Here is a 24,756-nt window from a genome sequence, read left to right on the forward strand (position 1 = left end):
GAATTTTATCTTTGATATTATGCCAGTTCCTTTGCAGTTTAGTTGTTCAGTTCTCAAGGAAATAGGATTTTGTTTGGACACTTTCTAGAGACCACTGTCCTCCATTTTACTATGGAAAAGGTATACATGAAAACTCCTAATGTATAGGTATAAATTGCTCTAAATCTGGTCTTCCCATTAAGCTTTGACTTTGGGATTCTTAACCTACTCAGCCTCAGATTTCTCTTTGCCAGCCTTCCTTATGAGCAGAGTGACTTGCTTAGAGTGGACCAGTACAGTTTTCACCTATTGATTCAATTTGAGCTCTAGATTAAAGCTCAAAGATTCAAGTCTCTATTTTTCCCTGGGGCACATTAAGAATTTTACACTTACTGAGTCCAAATGACATTTTAATATCTTTAAAGTTAGATTCTACAAGAAGAAGGAGCTGTTTAATGTGGTTTCCAGTAGACTGACATAACTTGATGTTATCCATGCATATCAGGTGATTACTAAGATGTCTGGATATGAATCCCTCTTTGACTTGAAATCAATAGTCAGTTCTCTTCAGGAATTGTGATAATGGATTTAATGCTAGGTCTAATCAAAGAGGTCTTAAATTGTCTCCCTGGAAGATGCTCTTATAACAATTGCTCTCAACACTGTTGTTTTGGTAGAATATTTTAAAGAGAGAATTTTCCATATGGACATCAAATCCTCTAGCATTCTTTCTATGTTTTGATCATTTTTGTGTATTCGCAAAACATAATGAATTCATGAATGTGGAATTTAGTCAAAAGATTTGGGATAATCAGTTAGGAGGTAGCTAGGTGGAACAGTAGATAAAGTGCTGGATTGAGAGTCAGAAGGATCTGAGTTCAAATCCTGCCTCAGACACTTACTATCTATGTGACCCTGGGTAAGTCACTTAACCTCAATTTCCTCATTTACAAAATAAGAATCATAACAGTATCAACTTTCCAGGATTGTTATGAGGGACAAATGAGATAATATGTGTAAAGCACATTCAAAACTTTAAAGCACTCCACAATTGCTGGTTATACTACTAGTATAACTCTGATGGTGCTTTGGGGGCAGTTTGTTCATTAATCATTAAATTGATAATCAGTTGTTCTTTAACCCCCAAGACATTTTGGCAAACACTTTTCATTCCTTGGTCAATTATTTTATGGGGTTTTTTGTATTAATAGATTTTTAGGGGACATGTAAGTTGCAATGGACCTAAATTTGGAGAGTCATTTGTGTTTTCATCATTTGGTACACTACATACACACACACACACACACACACACACACACATACATATACATATATGTATGTATGTATATATGTGTATATATAGTATATGTGTGTAGAATACACATATAGTGCATATATATTTATAGACATGTTTTGCAAATGTATATGTTTACATATGTGTGTATTTATGTGTGTATATATACATGTGTACATGTGTAGATATATATGCATACATAATGTCTTGTGAGATAATATTACATTGAGTTCATTCATATATAGCAATTTGTTCAATCAGCTGACAGACACCTATTTTATTTCTAGTTTTTTGCTAGGAAAAAGGTATTGTTTTAAATATTCATGTCTATATGGGTCCTTTCCCTCCTTAGGATCAAACTTATTAGTAGTGTTAAAGAACTATTAAACTATACATGAACAGAAATTCGCATTTTTGTACAATCCTCTGTCTTGTTCTTGGAATAATGAACTACTTATTGATGGTAGTTAAGTTCACAACAAAAATATTTAAAAACAAATGTGTGATGCTTTATTAAGAAAGATGGGTTCAGGGTTGCATCAGAGCAAAAGGAAATTTGCTGGTAGTTCAAGTACTACTGCATGTAGTGACATGTCTGAGACAGTGACTATGGATCTTATCTAGACCCAGTGCTTTCTAGTTTTACAGAATAGCTAGTTTCAGTCATTTCCCTTGATATAACCATCCTGTCATTCATTAATTTAATGTACACAAGCTTTTTGTTTCAATCTCTGTCTCTCTCAATCTCTGTCTGTCTCTATCTCTTCTTCTGCCTCCCCTATAATTTCTTTGCTTTTCAAGCTTGCCTATGCTATAGGATTTTTTTAATTGATTTTGCATTAATTACTGATTTTGTTTTTTATACTGCTTTGACTTTTTATATTCCCTTTCTCTTTTTGCTTTCACTTTCTATTGTTGATTAAGGGTATGAAGAATTTCTGATATGTACTGTTTTTTTGTCTGTTATGCTTCACACACACATTCCATCTGTTTCTTTTTTTGTTGTTGTTGCTTTAAAGAAAGACTATGGTATTCAGGCTTTCATTAGAATGCAAGTTTCTTGAGGACACAAACTGGTTCTGTTTTTATTCTGTATCTCTAATGCTTGCCACATTGCCTGTCACATAGTAATTGCTTAAGAAATACTTGTTGATTAACTGGTTCTATGTGTATCAGTTAGATGTTGAAGTAATCTTCCAGGGTTTTTCCAAAAGTCATTTGTAGTTTTCTCAAGTAATTTCTGCCATGTTAGTATTTGATTCTTGTCCTTAAGATTATTCTTACACAGGTTTACCTTTCTTCCTCTGGTTCTTACCATAGCAGTAGCTACAACATCCACTGCGGTACTCTGAAATGCTTTTATATTTTTAAGCAAATATTTCAGGAGAATGTATGCATTCATAATGGTTGTGAGACCTGAAATGAGCTTTTTTGAATTACTTTGGTTTAGTACGGTTAGTTTCTTAGCTGGATTCATCTGATCACACTCAAAAAGGTATTTTCAAAATTCCATTCTAAGTATGCCCATCTCCTTCCTGCTTGAATCACCATTGTTCTTGTAAATTCATTATTAGGCAGCACTTCTGGAGTTTGTATAAAGCATAGATTTGTAATAGCCTTAAGTTCTTCAGCTTTTTTTTTCTTTTTAGATTGTAATAATTTCTCAGTTTTTACTTTTATTTTATATAATCTGGGCTTAGGAATTAATTTATTTCTTATGACTGCCTTGCAGTACATTATAGCATAATTTAGAACATAGGATATCATTTACAAAACAAAACAAACAAAAAAACTCAACCAACCAACCAAACGTACAAAAAGCAGTATTTGTCCATGATGGATACTGTAAGATGTTTCTAATTTTACTCTGCTATAGTACTGGTACATAATAAGTGCGTTACTAGCTTCAGTCCATTTCAGTTTTCAGGCTTTTCAGTGGTCTGTGCCATTGACAACAAAGCCATTTCCAAGAGGTAGAGTATTGATAAAAGGAATAACAACAACTACTACTGTTTTAATGTCTGCAAAGCACTTTTAAAATATCTCATTTTATTCTCAAAACTTTGAGAGATAGCTACTATTATTACCCCCCATTTTATAGTTAGTGAAACTGAGGCAGGCAGTGATTAAATGACTTGTCCAAGGTCTCACAGCTAGTAAGTATGTGACATAGGATTTGAATTTAAGTTTCTCTGGGTTTAGACCCAATTTTCTATCCACTATGCCACCTAGTTTCCCAATGAAGGCACAGTATCTGTATCACGTTTAGTGTTCTTTCTCTGCCTGCTGCATATCCAAGTTGAGACTTGGAAATTCTGATTCTGGAAATTTGTAATTCCATGTAATAGAGGAGTCTTGTGCCTGATTCAGAGCACATGCAAGTATTCTGTGTTTGTTTTCTGTTGGCTTACTGTGTCATGATGAAAATCCATTTAAATGGCTGCTGACCTAGAAGGGAATATGCATATAAAAGACATAAAGTAATAAAAGCTTCTTTTTCCCTGGCAGTTTTCAAATGAAAAAAAAATGCTATGGGCCTCTAAGAGGTGGGTAAAGGGCCTCAGTACCTTTTCTCCTGTCTGTGAACATGTAGTCCTGCTATTCCTTTTCTCCTTGTTGTCTTTATTTTTTCTTGACTGGGGAATGGGTATTAGAGATAGAATGGACCTAGTTATGACTTTATAGGCTTCCAAAAATTAGAAGAATCATCAGTAGTTGAGCAATTGGGATCCCCACAACAACCACGAATCAAACCAGCAGCTAAGACATCGTGGCCTGAAAGCAAACATCTGCCAACTACACCTTCACTTTAAATTTTTATTTATTCTTCCCAGGCATTAAGGCATAGGGGGCAGAGGACATCCCCTGAAGTTTGAAGAGATGCTTTTGTACTACAGTTCTAGCTATAATTTGCAGTAAATATCTCTTTGCAAAAACTAATAGATGTTAATTAGTTTATTAATATTCAGTAGAAATTGACTGGCAATTGATATTGGGGGGGAGATATGGAAACTGGTCCACTGCTATAGAGGTAATAATCACTGATTAGGTGATATTGGGGAATACTAACTAACAATGATTTTGGAGGAAATCTAGCAGATGGAATCTTGAGAATAATAGTAGAAAGACACTCCCTAATCCCCTGGGGACCCCCTTTAAACTCGAGGGATGAGAAGTATCCTTGCTCTTGGGACATAATGGATTTGGAGTAAGGAGAATGAGCCAGGGCCTCTCTATGCTACCTGGATATTTCTGATTTGTTCTGATATATCCTGTCCTCCTTTGGTATCAGAACATGAAGGGCCACCACTCATTCTTTTGTCCTCCTTGTCAAAGTGATAATAATGGTGACTTTGTGTGAGGCTAGACTGAAGACCTTTGCCACGCTGTTTCTTAGCTTCACAGGTACAATTTTATCACGTGGGCCACTGTGCTAACCCAACCAGTGGTGTTACTAGAGCTCAGCTGGCCAGCGTTCCAGGATCCCTGCTAGGCCTTCACACCCCTTATAGCACTGAGCTCCTCCTACATGTATATAGAGTCCCCACCATATTCTGGTTAACATTCCTTTAACTTTGCATTTGCTCCCTCCTGACCCAGTTCCCAACATAGACAATAGCTGGGCTTTGATGTATTATTTAGGTGGGCTTTCCTAGTGTTATTGTTATCATTACTGTCATCATTGTTGTTTTGTCATCAGTGCTTTCATTCTTGAAAGCATCACTGATCTTTTATTTTTTAAAAAGGGAAGTAGTATGTTTAAAGTTTGCTGATAGTGATCTTGGGTCTGTACAAGATCATAAGATTATATAATTATAGATTCAGAGTTGGAAGAGATCTTTGGGCTTATTTAGACCCAACTCTCTAATTTTCACATCTGAAGAACTGACTCTCAGCAAGGTTAAGTAATTTGTCCATGGTCACACCAGTAGTAAGTAGGAGATCCAAGATTCAAAGTATTATCCCTGGTTGTCAAATCCAGTGATGGAGTTAACTAGAGGCAAATGGACCAGTCAGGAGGCTTTTGTATCAATCCCAGCATACCTTAATCTTTTTTGCTCTTTGGGGAAAAGGCAGCATCAGGCTCAAGGGAGAGATAAGACAGCAATGTTTGTGTATAAGGCTCTGCACACACAGGCAGGATATTAAAAAAAGACTATGCACAAAAGAAAAATTTTTAGATTCGTTTGTCCCTAAGATAAGAGTGTCCAAGAGGACTGAAGGAATACCAAGGAAGCAGAAAAAAGGAGCAAGTGTATAGATGCTACTTTATATCATAGCATTGCAGAAGATTATAAATAATAATAACAATTATAAACAATGTGCATAAATTACATTTCCCGTCATCCAGAGCTATTCTCACTTTGCCACTTGGTGGCGATGAAGAGCATCCACTGTCCCAAAAGGATTTCTTCACTTTCACCACTGGAAGTCTTTTCTGCCTACTAGGCTATTTGTCTGCATGAGGACAATCTGAGTGCACAGAAACAGTGATTCCTTTTAAGGAAAACAAACTGCGTGTTAACTATTTGCCATACACCAACAATACAACACTTTTTTTAAAGGTTAAAACAGCTTTCTTCGAAAACTAAAAGCAAACAAACAAAAAACAAATGGCTTATATAACAACATCACAGAAAAACAAAACATACAACACTTTCGGTTTTTAAAGCACATTACTCAAAACAAGTCTATGATTTAAGGTTAGCCTTTCAAGTCACCTAGTTCAAAATTTGCCCTGTCCTTTCCCATTGCTTTACTTGTAACTCATGTCGTAATTTTTAAAGAAAAAATTGTCCTCACTTGTAGAGTCAATTTTAAAGAGAAAATTGTTGGCAATATTGACAAGTGTTGAACTACTCAGCAGGAATCAAGAGTTTGAACAGCTAAGGCAAAATCCAGGGGGGCTATCATCTTCTGAGCTGAAGCAGTCAAGCCCTTGGGAGTGCTCAGCAACAGCAAAATGACCTGACATGCTCACACAAACATCCATTTACTGTGTGGACGTCTTTCTGTACTTCAGACAAATGACTGACAGGATCAGAACACATCTACCTGCTCTTTCAGAAGTAAAGTCAACTGAAGAAACACTAACAGAGGAGTAAATTGAATCCATTGTCTTCTAGGACCCAGAGCCCCTTTACCGGGAGGCAGAATAGACAAGATCACTGGGCTGGATTATGGATTATCTGCCCAGAATTTACCTGTACTACCTGCCCACTGATGCCTGAAATGCTTTTAACAGAATAGAAACTTTTCATTCTACACTCAGAGATAAGCCTTACATATAAACACCTCTGGGAGATTTAGAACATTAATTTAAATTCACCCTAAACCATAAAATGGGTCAGCCCAGATCTTTTTTAAGACTACATTTTGGCAGGGGATGAGGGAAAAAGAACACATGCTACTGAGAAGAGGGAAGGTTCAGGTGAGGGGAAGAGAAAGGTGAGAGGAAATCAGAAAGTGGAAATTAGAGGCCTTACAAGACAACTACACTGACTTCATGATCTTGCATCCTTAGCTGTACTCAGGGGTCTGGGACATGCATACCTGTGCAAGTGCACACATGCATACACACACACACAAGTAATATTTTATTTAATTCACTTGGAGATCAGAACCATGTTCAAACCTGCTGGCAGAAAACTGGAATGCTAGATATAAAGCCATAATTTAGCCACAGAGACTTGTGTTGCGTGAAAGCTTCTTTCAGAGTGGGTCAGGTGCCAACTAGTCAGAATGCTGAACCATGCCTATGGGCAAAGCATCATTGGCAGATAGCACTCTCATGAGTTCCTGAGTCTGTTCTCAAAGTCTTAACTCTGAGTAATTTTTCTGATAGAACTTAAGGCATGTGAAATACTACAGAGGGCTTGAATGAACACCCTGGACCAACTGTCAAGATAAGTAGGCTCTTGACCCATCTCTGCCACTGCACAGAAGTTTGTCTGACCTTGGTTGCAAAGAATTGGAAACAATGTTGATGCCTATAGATTAAGAAATGACAACAAATCACGGTAAATGAATATAATAGGCTACTGCTATGACATAAGAAACAATGAATATAAGCAATTCAGAGAAGCAAGTGAAGATACATAAACTGGTACTGAGTAATTTAAGCAGAAACAGGAAAACAATAAACACAATGACTGCAGAAATGTAAAGGACGATTAAAAAAAGAAATTGAATGCTGAGTTATTATAATGATATGGCTTGAATCCAAAGAAGAGACAAGAAAATGCACCTCCACTCTTCTCTTCAAAGGTGAGGTGCATGAGTATTAAAGTCTATGCCTATAAAACATTTTATTTCCTTCAAACTCAAGTGATATGTTGGCTAATTTTGCTGAAATACTTTGTGTTTTTCTTTCTTTATGTTATAAAGTTGGATCACTGGGTAGAGAAAGTGGGAAGATCATAGATTTAAGGCTGGAAGGGATTTTAGAGACCACCTAAATCCAACCATCTCATTTTATAGTTGAGGAAACTGAAGTTCAGAAACATTTGGGCTCACATCTTCTGACTCAAAGCTTGAAATGCTTTGAACATTTAGACATAAAGGCAATCTTAAAAAAGACATTAATAACAATTTAAAAGTGTGTGTTGGGGGGGAGAGAAAATGTGACTTTGGTCAAGTCACCCCTGTCTTGGCTTCAATTCTCTCCTTTGTAACAATGATTCACTTACACTTAAAGCCCTATGTGTGTGTGTGTGTGTGTGTGTGTGTGTGTGTGTGTATGTGTGTGTATGTGCGTGTGTATATATATGTGTGTGTATGTGTGTGTGTATATATATGTGTATGTGTGTGTGTATATATACACATATATATACATATATACATATATACATATATATGTGTGTGTGTATATATATATATATATATATATATATATATATATATATATATATGTTAGTTAGAGGTAAAGAGGGCAACAGAAGAAAGGTCTGGAGCATAGGGGTGGTGCTTGCCAGTGGGGAAGGGCAGACACACCACACACAGGATCCTTGGCCAACTAAGAAGCCAGACAGCAAGAGGTGGACATGATGACTGGTGGGAAGAGGGAAGAGAAAGCTTCAAAAGAGTGACAAGACAGATTTCATTCTTTTACTTACAAGTCACCCTAACTATAGCAAGGCTCAAAGCAATTCTTTTTTGATCTCCAAATGGACATATGCAAAAATCTTTTTTAAATCCTATGATTTTAAGAGCACCTGAGGCTATAAAGTGAAGTCACAGAGCTATCAGTGTGTGGCTGACATCATCCCTTCCCTCAGACTCTGAGAAAGTGTAAGCTGTGTCCTGGCTGTACCCAGTGTCTGACAGAAATAGAAGGAAGAAAAAAATCCAGCTGGCTGGAACTCAACCTTGGCCAGACCTAAATGGTGCCGATAAGGAAAAGGAAGCGTTTCAAGCCAGAGGGTCAGGAATGCAAACTCAAGAATGGGCACTCTATGTAAAACATATTAGAGTGATTAAAAACTTCCTCCTGGATTCAGAACACCTGTATTAGGGACAGGTCCTCTCTTCTTCTCCTCAAACATCTGTCCCAGAAATTGTCCCTTCTCAGAGGCCTCAGATCCCTGTGTGTCATAGACCTATGGGGCATGCATTCAAAATAGACAATCCATGGGGAAAAAAAAAAACCCAGCAACCATCATGTAATTACTATGAGAGGGGGAGAAGAGAGAGGACTCTTCCCCAGCTGTGTCTATAGGACATCTTGGGAAGCAATACCCTAGACCAGGGGTGGGTAACATGTGGCTTCCCTTCCCTCCCTTGGGTAATCATTATCCCAGGAACCTCCACACGTGTCCCAGATTAGGAACTTACCTTTTTCAACTAGCAGGACATGGGTTTCCATACCCTGACAACTAAGGCCCTCTGTCTTCTAGCAGAGGCAGAATGCTAAAGTGGAAGAACATTGACCCTGAACTCAGAGTTCAAATCCTCTAGGTTCAAATTCCCAACCCTTCAGTGATTACCTGTGTGATATCAGGAAAGTCACTTAACCTCCCCAGACTTCAGTTTCCTTATTTCTAAAATGAAGGGTGTTGTACTAGGTGCCCTCTGAGCTCGCTCCCACTTTTAGATCTCATCTTATTCCACATACCTAAGCAGAGCTTCAGTGAATTTCAACTCTTCTTGCCAACCATTTTCACTCTCATTATTATTGAGCTCAATACACTCATATTTTGAAGGACATACAAATATAATGCTTTGGGATCATCTGGGCCAAAGGTGTGGTAAACACACAGATCATCACTAGGTTGAGGCTTACATCTTTTCCTAACATGACCCCAAGTTCCTGGGCACACGCTCCCTGCCACATACAGAACTGACCACATTCATATGCAGTGATAGTATTTCAAAAGTCAACACATTACATAACAGGAGGAATTTCTTGAAAGACTAAAAATGTTATGGTGCAAATTTGGTCGGACTAGTAAATCAAATGCAGCACAGAAGTATGCAAGCAAGCAGCCAACTGGGCTGGGCTTCCCCACCCTAGGGCAAACACAAATCTGGCTCCATCAAGGAAACTTGAAAGCCCTGACATTCTTTTCTACTGTGGCCATTTTATTGGCTTCAAAACAAAAGGTATCAATGAGAAAGCCTCCAATCTACACTTTTATTTAGGACCCAGGCATTCCAGCATCTTTTAATTCTTTTTAAGTTATTTGGTTGTTTTCAGTCAACTTACATCAGCCAGGAAACTATGAACACCATTAGGTAGGGGCACATGAATAAATTATACATTTGTGTTGCTAGGTATTTTCTTATCATTGCGATTAGAGCATCTTGTAGTTAAAAGGGCACTGGCCAGGGTAGTAAGAGGATTAATGTTTATTCCCAGCTCAGCCTTTTACTAGCTGTGTGACCTTGGACAAATTCCTTCACTTTTCTGGACCATAGTTTCTTTATTTGAGATGAAAGGGTTAAATCATCTCTAAAGGCCCTTCTGGCTCTAAAAGTCTATCATTTTATTTCTAATTGCACAAAACATTTATTCCAATGTTCTCATAAGGATTTCTTTATTAATAAAATCTGAGGAGATGAGAGGATTTATAAAGGATTAATACAAACCAGATAATAGATAGCTGAGGGATAGATTTAACTAAGCAAATTATAAGAGCAGTTTTTCATTTTGAAATGCTGATAAACATCCCTTTATAATGAAGTTGGATCATAATGTGGTAGAGTCTGTATAGCCAAGACATAGTTGCCAAAGGCCAGATTTGCTTTTAAATTCAACAACTCTGAAGAGCAATTTTTAAAGATTAAGGAATTAAAAAGGCATAACTCAATAAAAGGGGCAGTTTGGTGTACGGGAAAGAGAGCTGGCCTGAAAGTTAGCATGATCTGGATTCAGCTCCTGCCTTTGGCACACACTGGTTAAGTTAATCCTGGACAAATCATATAAGTTCTCAGTGCCTCAGACAAATCTTCAATACTGTAAGTTGCAGCAAAGGTAAAAATCCACATTTGTAAAGGAAAATTTCTCACCAGAGATCCCAACACTGATGACCTTGTAAGTCTGGTTAAAAGAAAAAAAAGATCATTTACAATCTGCTCTCAATTAACTGTGCTAATGACATGAATGATGAACATGGATTATATAGTTGTAATGAGGGATTGGCCAATAAGGGCCAGGTGCTTAGAACATAAATAATATGCCCTTGCTGGTTCCAGCCCATGTGGAGACCCAGCTAGTCTGCTTTTAAGGATATATAAATCAAGGGACTTTCTTCCCATTTCAGAGTATGTTCAGATATCCTTTGACTGTTTCTTTCTTTTCTTTTTTTTTTTTTTTTGGTGAGGCAATTGAGGTTAAGTGACCTGCCCAGAGTCACACAGCTAGATTTGAACTCAGGTCCTCCTGACTCCAAGGCCAGAGCTCTATCCACTATGCCACCTAACTGCCCCTCCTTTGACTGTTTCTTGTCAACTTACTGCTTGGTGATTGTAAATCATTCAATCAACCAACTTTTATTAAGGGCCCACTATATTACAGGCACTGTGCTAAGTGCTGGGGATACAAAAGAGGCAAAAGACTGTCCCTGCCCTCAAGAGCTTACAGTTTAATGCAAACAAACAACATGCTATATATAGGATAAAGAGGATATAACTAACAGAGTAAGGCACTGCAATTAAAATGGGTTGGGAAAGGCTTCTGTAGAAGGTAGGATTTTCATTGGGATCTAAAGGAAGCCAAGGATGAAGCCAGCTTTTTAAGCTAGAACTACAGTGTGTATACAAAAGGTTGAGCAGACAATTGCTCATTCTCTTCCCTTATGGTTTTCAAGAAGAAAGAACTGCTGCAAGCCTTTAGTTGGGGGAAGAAGCAGCAACTTTGGATACCTTTTCTTAATCTCCTCACTCCCATGGAGCTTCTATTTCTGTGTTTTTCTTTTCTCAATATTGGGTGTGAGATATCCTGAGATAGGAAAGCTCAGGTCACCCTTGAGCCTGAGAGCAACAAGTAATACTGAAAGAAATAGCAAAACCAATCTTTATCCCACTGACAATGAGAATCCCAAAGCTCTAGCAGCAGTAGCCAGACTTGATGAGGAGACCAGGTTCCAGCCCTAAGAAATAACCTGCTTGATTCAGTCCATCAAAGGAGCCAGTCCACATGAACAAAGGAATAACTCATCTTTAGGCATTGTTACACCCAACAGTGCATCTGGTAGGAAATCCACAAAGGAGAAAAATAAATGACCACACCGAGTTGAGGGGGAATGTTTTATGGCAGCCATCCTAAGTTTGTATATATTTTTCAGGGACTGAATGAAGGAGAGTGTAGCTCCCTATGTGGGGGAAGGTTCTAGTTTGGTCCTTGCTATACCTTCTTAGTAAACAGCCTTCTGTAAATGCTAATTAATTTAATTAGGTTAATTGATAGTGGGGTGATGTTATCAGTTTAAATGATCAGAAGAACATTAGCGTGGGCTCATGAGCGAGAGCATTAGAAACCTTTAAACCTTCAGGGTTACTCCTAGAACTCTAAGAAAAGAAATAGTCAGCTAGCCCTTTAGGTCCCAACCTGCCAACAGCAGTGGTGGTTGGGAGAGGGTTCCAAGAGAGGGTGCTACACAGACGTACCTAAAACACAACCTTCAGTTGTATAAACACTACGTTTACAGTGGCATGTGTCGGTCTCCCCTTTGACTTGAGTTCTTTTCTTGTCTCACACCTTTCATTACTTCTGCCTTTGGTTCATTTCCATGAAGCTTACTTCCTGATGCTGGAAATGGATTATTTCCCTCTCCACAAGCTGAGAATGAACCTCCACCACAGGGCACTACTATAATTCCTTTAAACATAATACTAGACTGCTCTCCAATATCCCTGGATCAATAAAAGACCAGCACCTGGCTTAGCAGCCTGCAATTAGATGAGTTATGCTTAGCTGCAAGAATCATAGGCCTTGGGTTCACTGAGCATGTGGAGTCTATGCAAAGTAGTTGGCTTAAGTAAGACCAAACTTTAAGCTTCCAAATATTACAGCCAGGACATTTTCTCATTCCTGGACAACTGCTGAATAGCAAAAGCCTGGGCTCAGACCAGGCGGAAGTATAAAGAATCATCAGACTTACTATAGTTTCCTCAAGTATAAAATGAGGACAATAATACATGTGGTATTTATAATATCCTTCACTAAAGTCTTACTCAAAGGCTAGTCATGATGTGAAGGTTACCTTGATCTGTCCCAGCTCGGTGTGTGTAAGCTCTGAGAGACCCTAGCTACCCTTTTGGCTTAAGTATGGTAGACTGTATGTTTATTGTTGAAAGACTAGTTTAGCTAAATTTCAAGAATCTCAGTAGACTGGTCATAAGGTGAAGGCTTTTTTAGATAGAGCTCCTCACAAAGACAGTCTACTATGACAAAGAGAAGTCTCCTACTGAGTTTGTGGAAAGGGGACCTTTCCCAGCACATCTCAGCTCTTAAAAGTAATGAAGTAAAATCCCTACTTTTTAAGGTTCTAAACATTAAAGTGTATTATAAGTTTCAGCTATTTTTTTTTTTGGTGAGGCAAGTGGGGTTAAGTGACTTGCCCAGAGTCACACAGCTAGTAAGTTTATGTGTCTGAGGCTGGATTTGAACTCAGGTCCTCCTGACTCCAAGGCCAGCGCTCTCGCTATCCATGCTCCACCTAGCTGCCCCGATTATTTTTATTATTAGTTGTATGCTACAAATCTCCAAGCTGACACTATGACCTCCAGCCATACCAGGAGACCCAAACAACTTGATGCCATCATTCCAAAATTCAAAATGATTGATTCACTGTGATTGATGCATCAAGGAAAATGCACTGAAAATGGCAGGGTTTCGCATACTATTAAGGAAGCATATTCTTATTAACCCACAAAATGTATGCCTATATGTAAGGCTACCTCATTTGCAGCTGACTGCTTACTTGTATAATCTGAGAAATGAGTTTTGATTCTGCCCAAACATACACAGATTAAACCTAACCCTTTTGGAGTTACATGCCACTCTTTTAAAAATATAGCTTATAGAATCAAAGAGTTGGAAAGGAAGTTAGATATTATATAGTTCAACCCATGTCTTAAGAAATTCCTCCCATTCGTTAAAATATTGTGTACTCTCACTAAAAGAGTGTGACTAGGACCTATATAATAAAGGATCACCTAATTATAATGAGCTTCTTTTCATTTATAAATAGCATATTCCATTTGGATACTGTCCAAGGTAGACTTGCTTTTTACCAAATCCCACAGGAAAGAGGATTCTTAGCAAAGTACCAATATATGAATGCTTTCATTTACATGTGGTATCTTTATTTCCAGAAGGCCCAAGGAATTTTGATACAAGATACCCATTCAAAGGCTCTCACTTCAACAGATTTGAGTATATTTTAAGTCATCGTGTATTCCTGGTAGAGTCAGACAATGATATTTAACACATCCTCTACTTCAGTTCTAGTAAAAAAAAAATGAACACCTGCTATGCACAGAACAGCATATTAAATGCTCATCATAGGTAGATACCATGAAGACTAAGATAATAATCTTTGCTTCAGAGGGTTTCTAATAGAAGTTGGATGGTGATCAGGATTGGAGGCAACAAAAATACACATAACCAAACTGCAAAAGAGAATATGAAAAATGCCAAAGTACAAACCAAATAATATTTAAGGTCTTAGAAGGGAAGAATAATTGTCAGTCAGTGGAATCAAGAAAAGCTTCATGGAAAAGGTGGCATTTGAACTGAATCTTGACCAATAGGCAAGATTTCAATAGGTTAAAATGAGGAGTAGAAAGGGAGAAGGCTATTCCAGACGAAGGGAATAGTATGAGCAAAGGCAAAGAAAAAAACAAAACTTCATGGATATAAATATACATATACATACACACACATATGTATGTGTGTATGTATGTATATGTGTATATGTGCGTACATATACACATATACATACATGTATATATATATATATATATACACACACACATATATATAGTAGCAAGTAGCTTACTTTCACTGGAGTTGAATACATGAAGGCAATTCGATTGAGATTAGACTCGAAAGGTAGGTTGGGCCTTGAATGCCAAATTAAGAATTTGGATTTTATTTGTTAGGCAGTACCATTTAAAAAAAATATGTTAGGACGTTCCAACCTCTTAAAGGGTTCTGAGATGAGATCTGTGCACAAGGAATATTAACATGGCAGTAATATGAAATTTCAATTCGACTAAACGAACATTTTTATACTGGCTACCATGTTGTGAGAGGTTATTTGGGCAGAGTGAATAGAAAAAATAAGCCTTAAAGTCAGAAGGACCAAGGTTTAAGTCCTGCTTCTGACACATAACTGGTTGCATGAGCCTGGGAACATCACTTGACTTAGAGGCAACTCTATAAGAGTGTAAGTTTCAGAGCAGCTGTTAACCTGCATTAGTAGAAGGAATTTCCTCACTTGGGAGTTCTCCAAGCTACTGGAATCACAGGTGCAGGCTCCATCCCTAGAGTGCTATCACTACAAAGGCTCAACTGTACCAATCCCTGACTTTGAGGAAATCACGTTTTACCGAAGGCCTACCACACACACTAAGAGAGGTAAACAGAAGGTAATTGGAGGAAAGAGTTAGCACTAAAAATTTAAGAAAACAGGGAAGGTTTCAGAGGGAGGGGAGCTACGCTGAGTTCATCTGAACTGAGCCTCGAAGGAAGAGAAGGATTCTGAGAAGCAAAAATGAAAAGGGAGTAGTACATTTCAAGCAAATGCCTGGAGGGTAGAGATGGACAATCAAGTATAGGGAAGAATCAGTAATAGAGTTTGGCTAAACATAAAAGTGTGTGAAAGGAAGCCATGTAAGTTTAGATTGGAAAAATAGATCAGGGCCATATTCTGGAAGGCTTTAAATACCAGGTACCTTAAATGCCACATATGTATGCATGCATATGTGCGTGTATATACATGCATACATGCATGGCATATAAGGTATGTTATACACATTCACATGCATGATTACATGTATGATTACATGCATAACACATGTTTTGTATAATGATCCTCATATGAAAGTTGTAACAATATAACTATGGAAGTTGTAACAATAAATGTGAAAATTCAAGAGAGTGATATATAAATTGACAATAGAAATGGATTGTAATACTAGAATCAGAAGAGAAGTACAATACTTATGTAATAGGCAGCATGGCATAGTGGATAGATTGCTGGATTAGGGGTCTGGAAGACCTTGGGTTCAAATTCTGCTTCAGATACTTACAACCTATGTGACCCTGGGCAAGTCATTTAAAATTCCTCATCTCTAAATGAGTTTCCTCATCTCTAAAATGAGATGAGGTGGGCAGAGTTTGGGCTTTATGACTGCTAAAATCCTTCCTGTTTCTTTCAGTTGCAAACCTACATTTCCAACTGCCTACTGGAGAAATCTACCAGGATGTCCCACTACCTTAGTACACAAAACACATCCAAAAACAAATCTATTGTCCTTCCCCCAAACTTGCTCTTCCTTCTGATTTCCATAATTGCTGTTGATGGCCCTTATGTACGGAACCACACTGCCATATTTAATTTTCTTCTTGCTTATATCTTCCATCCAATCAATTGTCTTTATAACATATTTGCCTATTATCTAAATGTTTGTTCCCACTGCCACTTTAAAGTTCTGTAACCTGCCTCCCTACTTTGATATTGTCTCTCTCTCTCTGTCTCTCTCCACACACATACAAATGTAAATAAACATATACACATAAGTATACATATGTAAATAGTCTGGGAGTAGAGAGTATAGAGATGTTCTCTCTATATATACATTTATATGTATATATAAGGGTATGTACACATACCCTTACTGTAAGTGGTTGGGAAAAAATAAATTCCACCAATTTTCAGACAAAGAAAATAAAATTGAAAGCTGTACCCTTTCATTCAATAATATATACACCAAAGGCCCTTAATCATGGTTCCTTGAACTCAGCAATGGATTAGCAATATTGAGCTAGCTTATTTATCTTAGACAGATTACCTAACAGCTTTGTTATTCAGCCATTCTTTGGCTGAATAACATCCTTAGCCTTAACCTAATTTATGGAATTATTATAGAGGATGGTAGATAAAAATGACTATAAAAAGTGTGGCATTACACAGAGTGATGGTCTTGGAGTCAACAAGACCTGGTTTCAAATCCTTCCTCTGACATTAGCGGTGTGACCTCGCCGAACCTCCATTTCTTCATCTGTAAAATGAGGATATTACCAGTGATGCCCAACTCATAGGGCTACTGTGAAGCTCAGATGACATAATGCATGTAAAGCCCTTTGCAAGCTTTAAAGCACTATCTCAATGTTGCTAATTATTATTATTACTCCTGACACAAATGTCAATGCATTGTGCAATGGGCCCAGACTCAAGAAGACCTAAATTCAAATGCAGCCTCAGATGTTTAATAGCTATGTGAACTTGGGTATATCACTTAACCTCTGCCTCAATTTCTTTTATCTGTAAAATGGGGATAAAAATAGTACTTACTTCCCTGGGCTTTGGGAGAATCAAATGAAATAATAATTGTAATGTGCTTAGCTTTATTATTGTTATTATTACTAACATTTGTATGTTGTTGTTATTTAGGTTTTTTTTAGCTGTGTCTGACTCTTCATGACCCCATTTCGGGGTTTGTTGGCAAAGATACTGGAGTGGTTTGCCATTTCCTTCTCTACTTCATTTTACAGATGAGGAAAATGAGGCAAACAAGGTTAAGTGACTTGCCCAGGGTCACACAGCTAGTAAGTGTCTGAGGTCACATTTGAACTCATGTGTTTATGATTCCAGGCAGGATACTCTATCCACTTGGCCACCCAGCCGCCAATGGTTACTATGTGCCAATCACTGTACTAAGTGCTTTACATTTTTTTAATCAAATACTTTTTTTGATCATAACTATTTATGAACTTTCACAAAGATTAGAGAGAAGGTGGCAAAAATACTACTTGGCCCAGTTAAGCAACATTTCTTGGGCAAACCTAAGGATCAAGACCTTTTGTATAATGTGCCCACATATATGCCTATAGTAGCCACACTTAAGTTGTTGTTCACTCATTTCAATTATGTCTGACTCTTTGTGACCCTATTTGGGGTTTCCTTGGTAAAAGTACTAGAGTGGTTTGCCATTTCCTTCTCCAGTTCATTTTTACAAATGAGGAAACTGAGGCAAAGAGGGTTAAGTGACTTGCCCAGGATCACAAATCTAGTAAGTGTCTTGAGGCTGGATCTGAACTGCGCTCTTCTTGATTCCAGGCCCAATGCTCTATCCACCATATAACCTAGCTGCTCCAAACACTTACGTTACAGATAGTCTACTTTCTCTTGTCCGTTTCATAGCCAAGTGGTTTTGTAGTGTCTAGCTACTCCATGCATCTGTGATGTACACAATCAATACCTTTCACTACAGTCTTGTTCTGACTGGTCTGTGGTGCTGCTGACTCTCCAGGTTGAGCCAGTGTTATTGCTTGTGCCTACCTTTAGATTCCTAGAATTTTGTTTCCTCCATTGCCACTGGTGCTAAAAAAGTGGAAAAGCAGGTCACGTGCTAGTGTGCATTATTTAGGCCACGGGAAATAAAGAGTAGTACACATCCGTATACTGGGCAACTGGGTAGTCAGTGCAGAGGACTTGTCAATTTTCCTCAAGAACTAAATGTGCACATAATTTAGCACAATCCCATTTTCCAGGCTTCAATTCAGACTACATAACACACCTCTCGGTTATCTTCACTATAGATAATAACATAATACATCAAATTAGCCAAAAAATATCTTTCGAGTATCCTTCTCTTTTTTTTAAACCCATCTAAAAATAGTTATTCTGAATCACTCAAATCACTCTGGCAAATGGTTATTGACACCAGCTCTCTACCTAGAAGCTAATCAGTTTTGTTTGTTTTACTTCATTTTAATCTCTGGGGCAGCCTGGCTTACAGGGCAATGTCCTAGTGGTGGAATCAGAAAGACCTGGGTTCAAATGCTGCCCCAGATAGTTACTAGCTAAGTTACCCTAGGCAAGTCTCTGAACCCCTTGAAGTCTCATTCTCCTCATTTGTAAATTAGGGATAATGGAAGCACTAATCTTATAGTGTTTCTGGGAGCAGCAAATGAGATTCAAGATGTAAAGTACTTTGCAAACCCTCAAGTTTGATACAAATGTGAGCTATTATTATACTATAAACATTGCTTTTCTAGTCTAAACCTACAATGGGGGATAGATTTTATTTTTGTGGATTTTTGTCCCATAATTAGCTATTAACTGAAGAAAGTGTCCCAAATAGTATTGTAAATTACCTTAGGCTAGAAAGGGGTAATGCATTTAAACAGTAATAATTATAAATGAAAAGCAGTAGATTAAGGTGGAAAATCTAATAATTCTACCCAAGTGTTTATATCTTACAGTTCAATATCAAGGCCTCATTATGATTAAGGCATTTCCTAGCAAAGAGCAAAGGAATTAATACATATTAAACAGATAATTTTAAAAGATGGCAATAGCTTGAAAAAAATTTTTTTAAATTTTGTTCAATAGTTTCTACCATATTCAGCCACTGGATTAAGCAGAATCTTGTATTAAAAAAGGGGGGGGGTTAAAAATCTATCCAAGAATTCAAAAATCATTCAACAACAGCACGACTGATTTTTAACTCTTACCATGAATTCTTCTAGAGTTTGGTACGTCTTTCCCCGGAACTCACAATAGTTCTTCCTCTCTTTGCACTGAGGACAACACTGGCTGGTATCTACGTGGATGCAGCGAGGGTGGAGTCTTGGGCACTCAGGCTGAATGCATAGCGGTCCCTCCTCAGTGCAAAGGCAAGGGCAGGCTGAAGGGCCAGGAGTAAACTTCTCTCCAATAGCATAAACAAAGCCACTCTCATCCACACAGCCCTTCCCTCGGTAGTCTGGATAGGCATACTCCTCAGGGGGTTCAGGAGTAGCCAGGGCTTCGGGGAGAGATGCATCTTCTGCAGCCAGAGCTTCTTCCTGAACACTATCCCCTGTCTCTTGGGCTTGCAAATTCCCAGGCTTACTGCTCATCCCTTGGCTATTCCAAGTCTGTTTCTGTTTGCTCCAAGACTCTTTGTTGGAATAATTCCGGCTTCCTTTGCTCTTCCCATCCCTGGAGCTGCCCTCCTCCCGCCCATTCCTAGTGATTTCATTCATTTTCCCTGGGCCTGTCTGGCTCTGAGTGTCCCGGGCTGCGTGGTCTCTCTTCTCTTGATTGGTTTTAATCTCCTGTTTTTCCTGAGTCTTGGCCAGTTTTTCCAGAGGTATGGTCGGGCTACAGAGGGCAACCATTAGACAGCATGTTACCAGGAGGGAACTTGAGAGAGCTCCAATTGCCATTGCAGTAGAACTGGGCATCACCTACTGCATCCCAAAGGGGAATGGGGGGGAGGGAGGGAGAGCTTCTGCATTCAACATCAAAAGGGAATCACTATGTAAATCCACAGTCCCTGGGAAGAAAACAATTAGAAACACTTCAGCCTACAATGTTTCATTCTGCATTCAAAGGATGGCAGTGGCTCTTTAAGGCCAAGCTGTTGCCTATATAATTAACTACTTCAAATATGTGGACAATCATGGACAAAAATAAATAAATAAATAAGGCACTGGCATATTGCAGAATGTATAGCCCATCTTGTAATGCCTATCAAAATAAATGTCCCTACAATCAAGTGTGGCTCTTTAAATCCTAACAAAGTCTAGAGTAAACAGCCAATAGATGCTCTCTCTTTCTCTCTCTCTTCTCTCTCTCTCTCTCTCTCTCTCTCTCTCTCTCTCTCTCTCTCTCTCTCTCTCTCTCTCCCTCTTCCTCTTTCGGCCTGTGTGTAGGATGGATTCCATTAATCTATCTTTCTTGTAATCCAAGAAGAGTCTTCTTTTTAAAAAGCAGCGTCTGCTAGAGGGTAGGTTTGAAAGGACTTGCAAAATACATGGTGAAAGAAGCAAAGGCAATCCAGGTCCCTAACCCCTGTCCCCAACTGAATTTCTAAGGCTGACCAAAAGTAATTTGAGGTTGCTAGTTAGATGGACATTAAAGTCTAATCAGTATTATGGCTGTCACTCGCCAGTCCTCCTCAACAAAAATGATCTGTCTTAGAGTACTGTGCAGTAGTTGTTGATTTAAAGCTACACACACTTAGGTATGGAATAAATCAGAAAAATTAAATCTTACATTAGGGGCTGACATAAAGCAGAGCCCCTTCCAATAATCTGATAAATACAATAACTTAATAATAAACAAGGTTGCTGGTTGTAGTTGTGGGATTTGGGGGTGGGGTGGAATGGGGGAGGAGTGAACTCACTAGGCCTCCATAATGTGCAGCACCCTGGGAAGAAGTCCCTGGACCTCTATTTCCCATGCCAAGAATACTAAAAGGACCAACCTCTACCGCTGAACCCTGCCCTCCCTTTATACCTGGCTCTGTAGGCTCATAAGCTCGGAGGGAGATGATGGCAACCAAATCGGTGATAGGAGGGAGGAGGGAAAACACCTAATAAGGCACAACTAGACCCACCTTTCCTGAGGAAAGGGGGAGGGGGGCATACAAACAAAATAAAAGTAAGAGGAGAGGGGAGAGCAAAGACAAAGATACAGCTGTGGTCTTCCCCACACTTCATCCGGGGCTTGTAAAAGTTTCTGACTTTTGATGGACAATGAGACGAAATGGCAAGGGATATGGGAAGGAAACCAATACCCACCTGGTTAACCCATTCCGCTCAGAGCGCCTGCCCTGGCATGTTCCAGGCAGCTCTCGCTCAGCCTTCACTTCCCAGGCTGACCATCATGTTCCTGCCCTTTCCACCCCACAAGCTTGTCTTTCCGGGGAGAAGTCACCCTTATTTACAAAGTTTCCTCGCAGGCTGCGGGGGGAGGGATGTGGACGCATTGCCAAGTCAGAAGAGTGCAATGTAATGGTAACTGAGAGAAATTTCCCCCGTCCCTGAACCCACCCCCTGTCCTCCCACCAAGGGAGGCTATACATGCATACAGACAGACATGCACACATGCATGCATGCATACATGCGTACATACATGGGCTCCGAGCTCAGGCTAGATCTCTTTAACCCCGCTGGCTTCTGGGATGAAGTCGCAGCAGCTTCCACCGAGCTTCGGCTCCCATACTCTGGCCAGAGAGGGGACCAGCCGCCCCAGGGACCTGCAGAGCAAACACACAGGGAGCACATCCACCCCTCAGCCCTAGGAGCATCCGCTGGGCTAAAGCATCATATCTGGAGGCTTTTCCCTTTCCCTTTCTATTTGCTTTTCATCCTAGCCAAAACTCATAGAAGTCACCCCCACCCCCAAATAGAAAGAGTCTCCAGAGTCTTCAACGCTAAACGCAGAACAAGGGGTCCTTCTCAGCCTGCCCCATCCTTGTCTGGTGGGGCGGTGGGCGCCCCTCCCTCTGGGCGGTGGTCTTCTCTCCCTTCCCTAGGCGGCTCTTCCTGGTGCAGGATGCGGGCTGGTTCTGGGATGGCTTCAGAACCTGGGGCTCGGAGATGGCAAGTCCAGCCACTCGGCGGCTTAGGACAGAGCAGAGCGCAGAGCAAACGCTACCAGCCGGGTTTGCCAAGTCAGAGTGAGAGGCCAGAGGGGGAGCTGAAGTCCTTCTGCAACCAGGAGCTGGGGCTGCAGCCACACATCTGGCTGCACCACACTGGTCGCTCCTTCCCCCTCACATGCGCGCGCTCCAGCTGTTCTCCTTATCCCTGCTCTGCCTTCCCTCACGCGTTCTTTCCATCCTGCTTTGGTCGTTCATCACCCCTTCTCGGTATGTACGTGTATGACTCCTCTCTGCCTGTCCTTCACCAACCCTTATTTTCTGTTTTCATTTTAACCTCTGCCTTTCCCACTTTTTATCCTGTGTCTCTTTGACTCACCTCTCTCATCTCTCCTGTTGCTCCATATGTCTGTTCGTCCATTTCTCTTCTTGCTCCTCAACCCTCCCTTCCACTGCAATCCCTAATCCTGCCGGTGCTTGTATTTTATCTCCTTTTGTCAATCACTTTTCCTCTACTCTGTCTTTCCTCTTAATTTTATCTCATGTCTTCTTTTTCATTTCCTCCTTCTCTAATGCCCTCCCTTCTTTTCCCTTTCCACTAGCACTCCCTTCACAGCTTAGCTGGGAAAGACAGACCAAATTACACCCATCTGTAAGTTCCTGTGACTTTCTTCGATGAGCTTGTGGGGGACAGGGTTGGAGGTTAATATTTTATGTTTCTATACATGCACTTTCCCCTTCCCCCCATCCCTAACCGCTCCTTTCTATAGAGGATTCTGGAACTTTGTAGAAAGCAAATTATGTGCACAGACATTGTATTTTGGGAAGCTGTGCACAGCATTCCTTGTAATAGACAAATTTATTGTTGTTAACTTTGGTAGGCAGGGTAGTTTGTTTGCTGACGTTAATGTGTTTGGGAGATGTTTTTGGAACCTGTTGTACATTCAATCAGATTGCCACATGCCTTCCATAACTTAGAAAGAAGCAACCATCCCTAAATAATTTTGCACATACACACACACATAAAAATTAAATTATTACAAGCAGGGCTAGCTATCCCTTATGGCTATGGCTTCTTCGTGCCATCCACACCGTTTTATACAGGCGAATTCCATTAAGATTAATAGAGTGAGAAATTCTTGAAAACAAACAAAAAAAAGAAGTTCCCTGAGAAATATGTTCAGGTCTCATTCTTTTAACTTCTTCATGATAAGGTAGAATATTATGAGCTAATATTTAGATGATCTTCAAGTCTTCTTTTCAGCACTGCTTTTTGCTTTGTTCCCTTTGCTGAGTCACTGGAGTACACTGCCCAGGGGGTAGGGGTGGGTAGGGAGAGGGAGGGATAGAGGAAGAGGAGGGTTGAGGACAGGGTGCAGTGGCAACCAGGAAGGACCTGGGTTTGAATCAATCTAGCAGTTGTATGACCAGGAGCAAACCACATAACCTGTATAACTCTCAGTTTTCTCATCGGTAGAACAGGAAAAATACCTATAGTACTTACTCAATAGGGTAGTTATATCAAATAAGTTGACATTTGTATTATGCTTTTGAAATACTGGAGTATTATATAAATGTTAGCTTTTACTTTTTTTCAGTAGAATGTAAATTAACCTGAGGGCCAGGACTATTTTCCTTGTGTTCTTTTGGATTCTCAGTGCCTAGCATAGTAGTTGCTTAATAAATACACTTATTGAGTTTAGTTACAGGAAGGGTAGTTGACTTTGATTACAGATAACTTCTGCTCACCTTAGTATTCATATGAAATAAACACAAAACATCTTATGTAAAATATGAGGGGCAAAAGATTATAAAGGGATACTTAGGGCTATGAGCCTCAGTAACTCAGTTCGACTCCTAATTTGGCGGCTTCCATGCTGTGTGAACATGGACAAGTCAATTCACCTTTCTGAACCCCAGTTTCCCTCACTGGTCAAATGGAGATATAAGAATTGCCCAACCCATTTCACAGAATTGCTGTGAGAAAAGTATGCTACAAAACAGAAAGAACTATGTAGTAAAAACTCACTTTTCTATAGGTTTTTAAAAATGTTGTCATCACAGTAGCTCTGAAAGGTAAGTAGTAAAAGTTTTGCCATCTCTATTTTACTGATGAGGAAACCAAGAAAAAAGCAACTAATGGTTGGACAGTTCCTAAGCATCGTGCTCATGGCTCAGCCTGGACCTCCACATTCTAGGTCTGCTGCTTTTTCCAGTGGCCCACAATGCCTCCTGTCATGATGAGCTGACAGTTACAGAGACTTTAGCATCACTAACCACTTTGTATATACTAGCTCATTTAAATGATCATTATGGCTATATTTTCAGTGGAAAATTTTGTAAATTTTCTAATTAGGGGAATGAAAACGATGTCCCTTTATTGATTGTATCTCATAATAGTACAATAAATAATGCTCAGTTCCATCCACCCAGTGGTC

At 39.4% G+C, this 24,756-nt stretch overlaps 1 protein-coding gene across 1 annotated transcript in view; it reads right to left on the bottom strand.

Moving 5' to 3' along the window:
* The window catches only part of VWC2 (von Willebrand factor C domain containing 2), a 190,418-nt gene extending 167,940 nt beyond the window's left edge, over positions 1 to 22,478 (bottom strand). Inside the window, exons 1-2 of the mRNA XM_020981334.2 lie at positions 21,850 to 22,478; positions 19,461 to 20,266 (exon numbers count right to left, since the gene is read on the bottom strand). Of these exons, the coding sequence (XP_020836993.1) occupies positions 19,461 to 20,174 (714 nt within the window). The 5' untranslated portion in view covers positions 20,175 to 20,266; positions 21,850 to 22,478. The remainder of the gene's footprint in view (positions 1 to 19,460; positions 20,267 to 21,849) is intronic.
* Positions 22,479 to 24,756: the final 2,278 nt, after the last annotated feature.

This window comes from Phascolarctos cinereus, unplaced genomic scaffold, assembly GCF_003287225.1.
Source record: "Phascolarctos cinereus isolate Bilbo 61053 unplaced genomic scaffold, phaCin_HiC Scaffold_4;HRSCAF=312, whole genome shotgun sequence".
Taxonomy (NCBI): Eukaryota; Metazoa; Chordata; class Mammalia; order Diprotodontia; family Phascolarctidae; genus Phascolarctos; species Phascolarctos cinereus.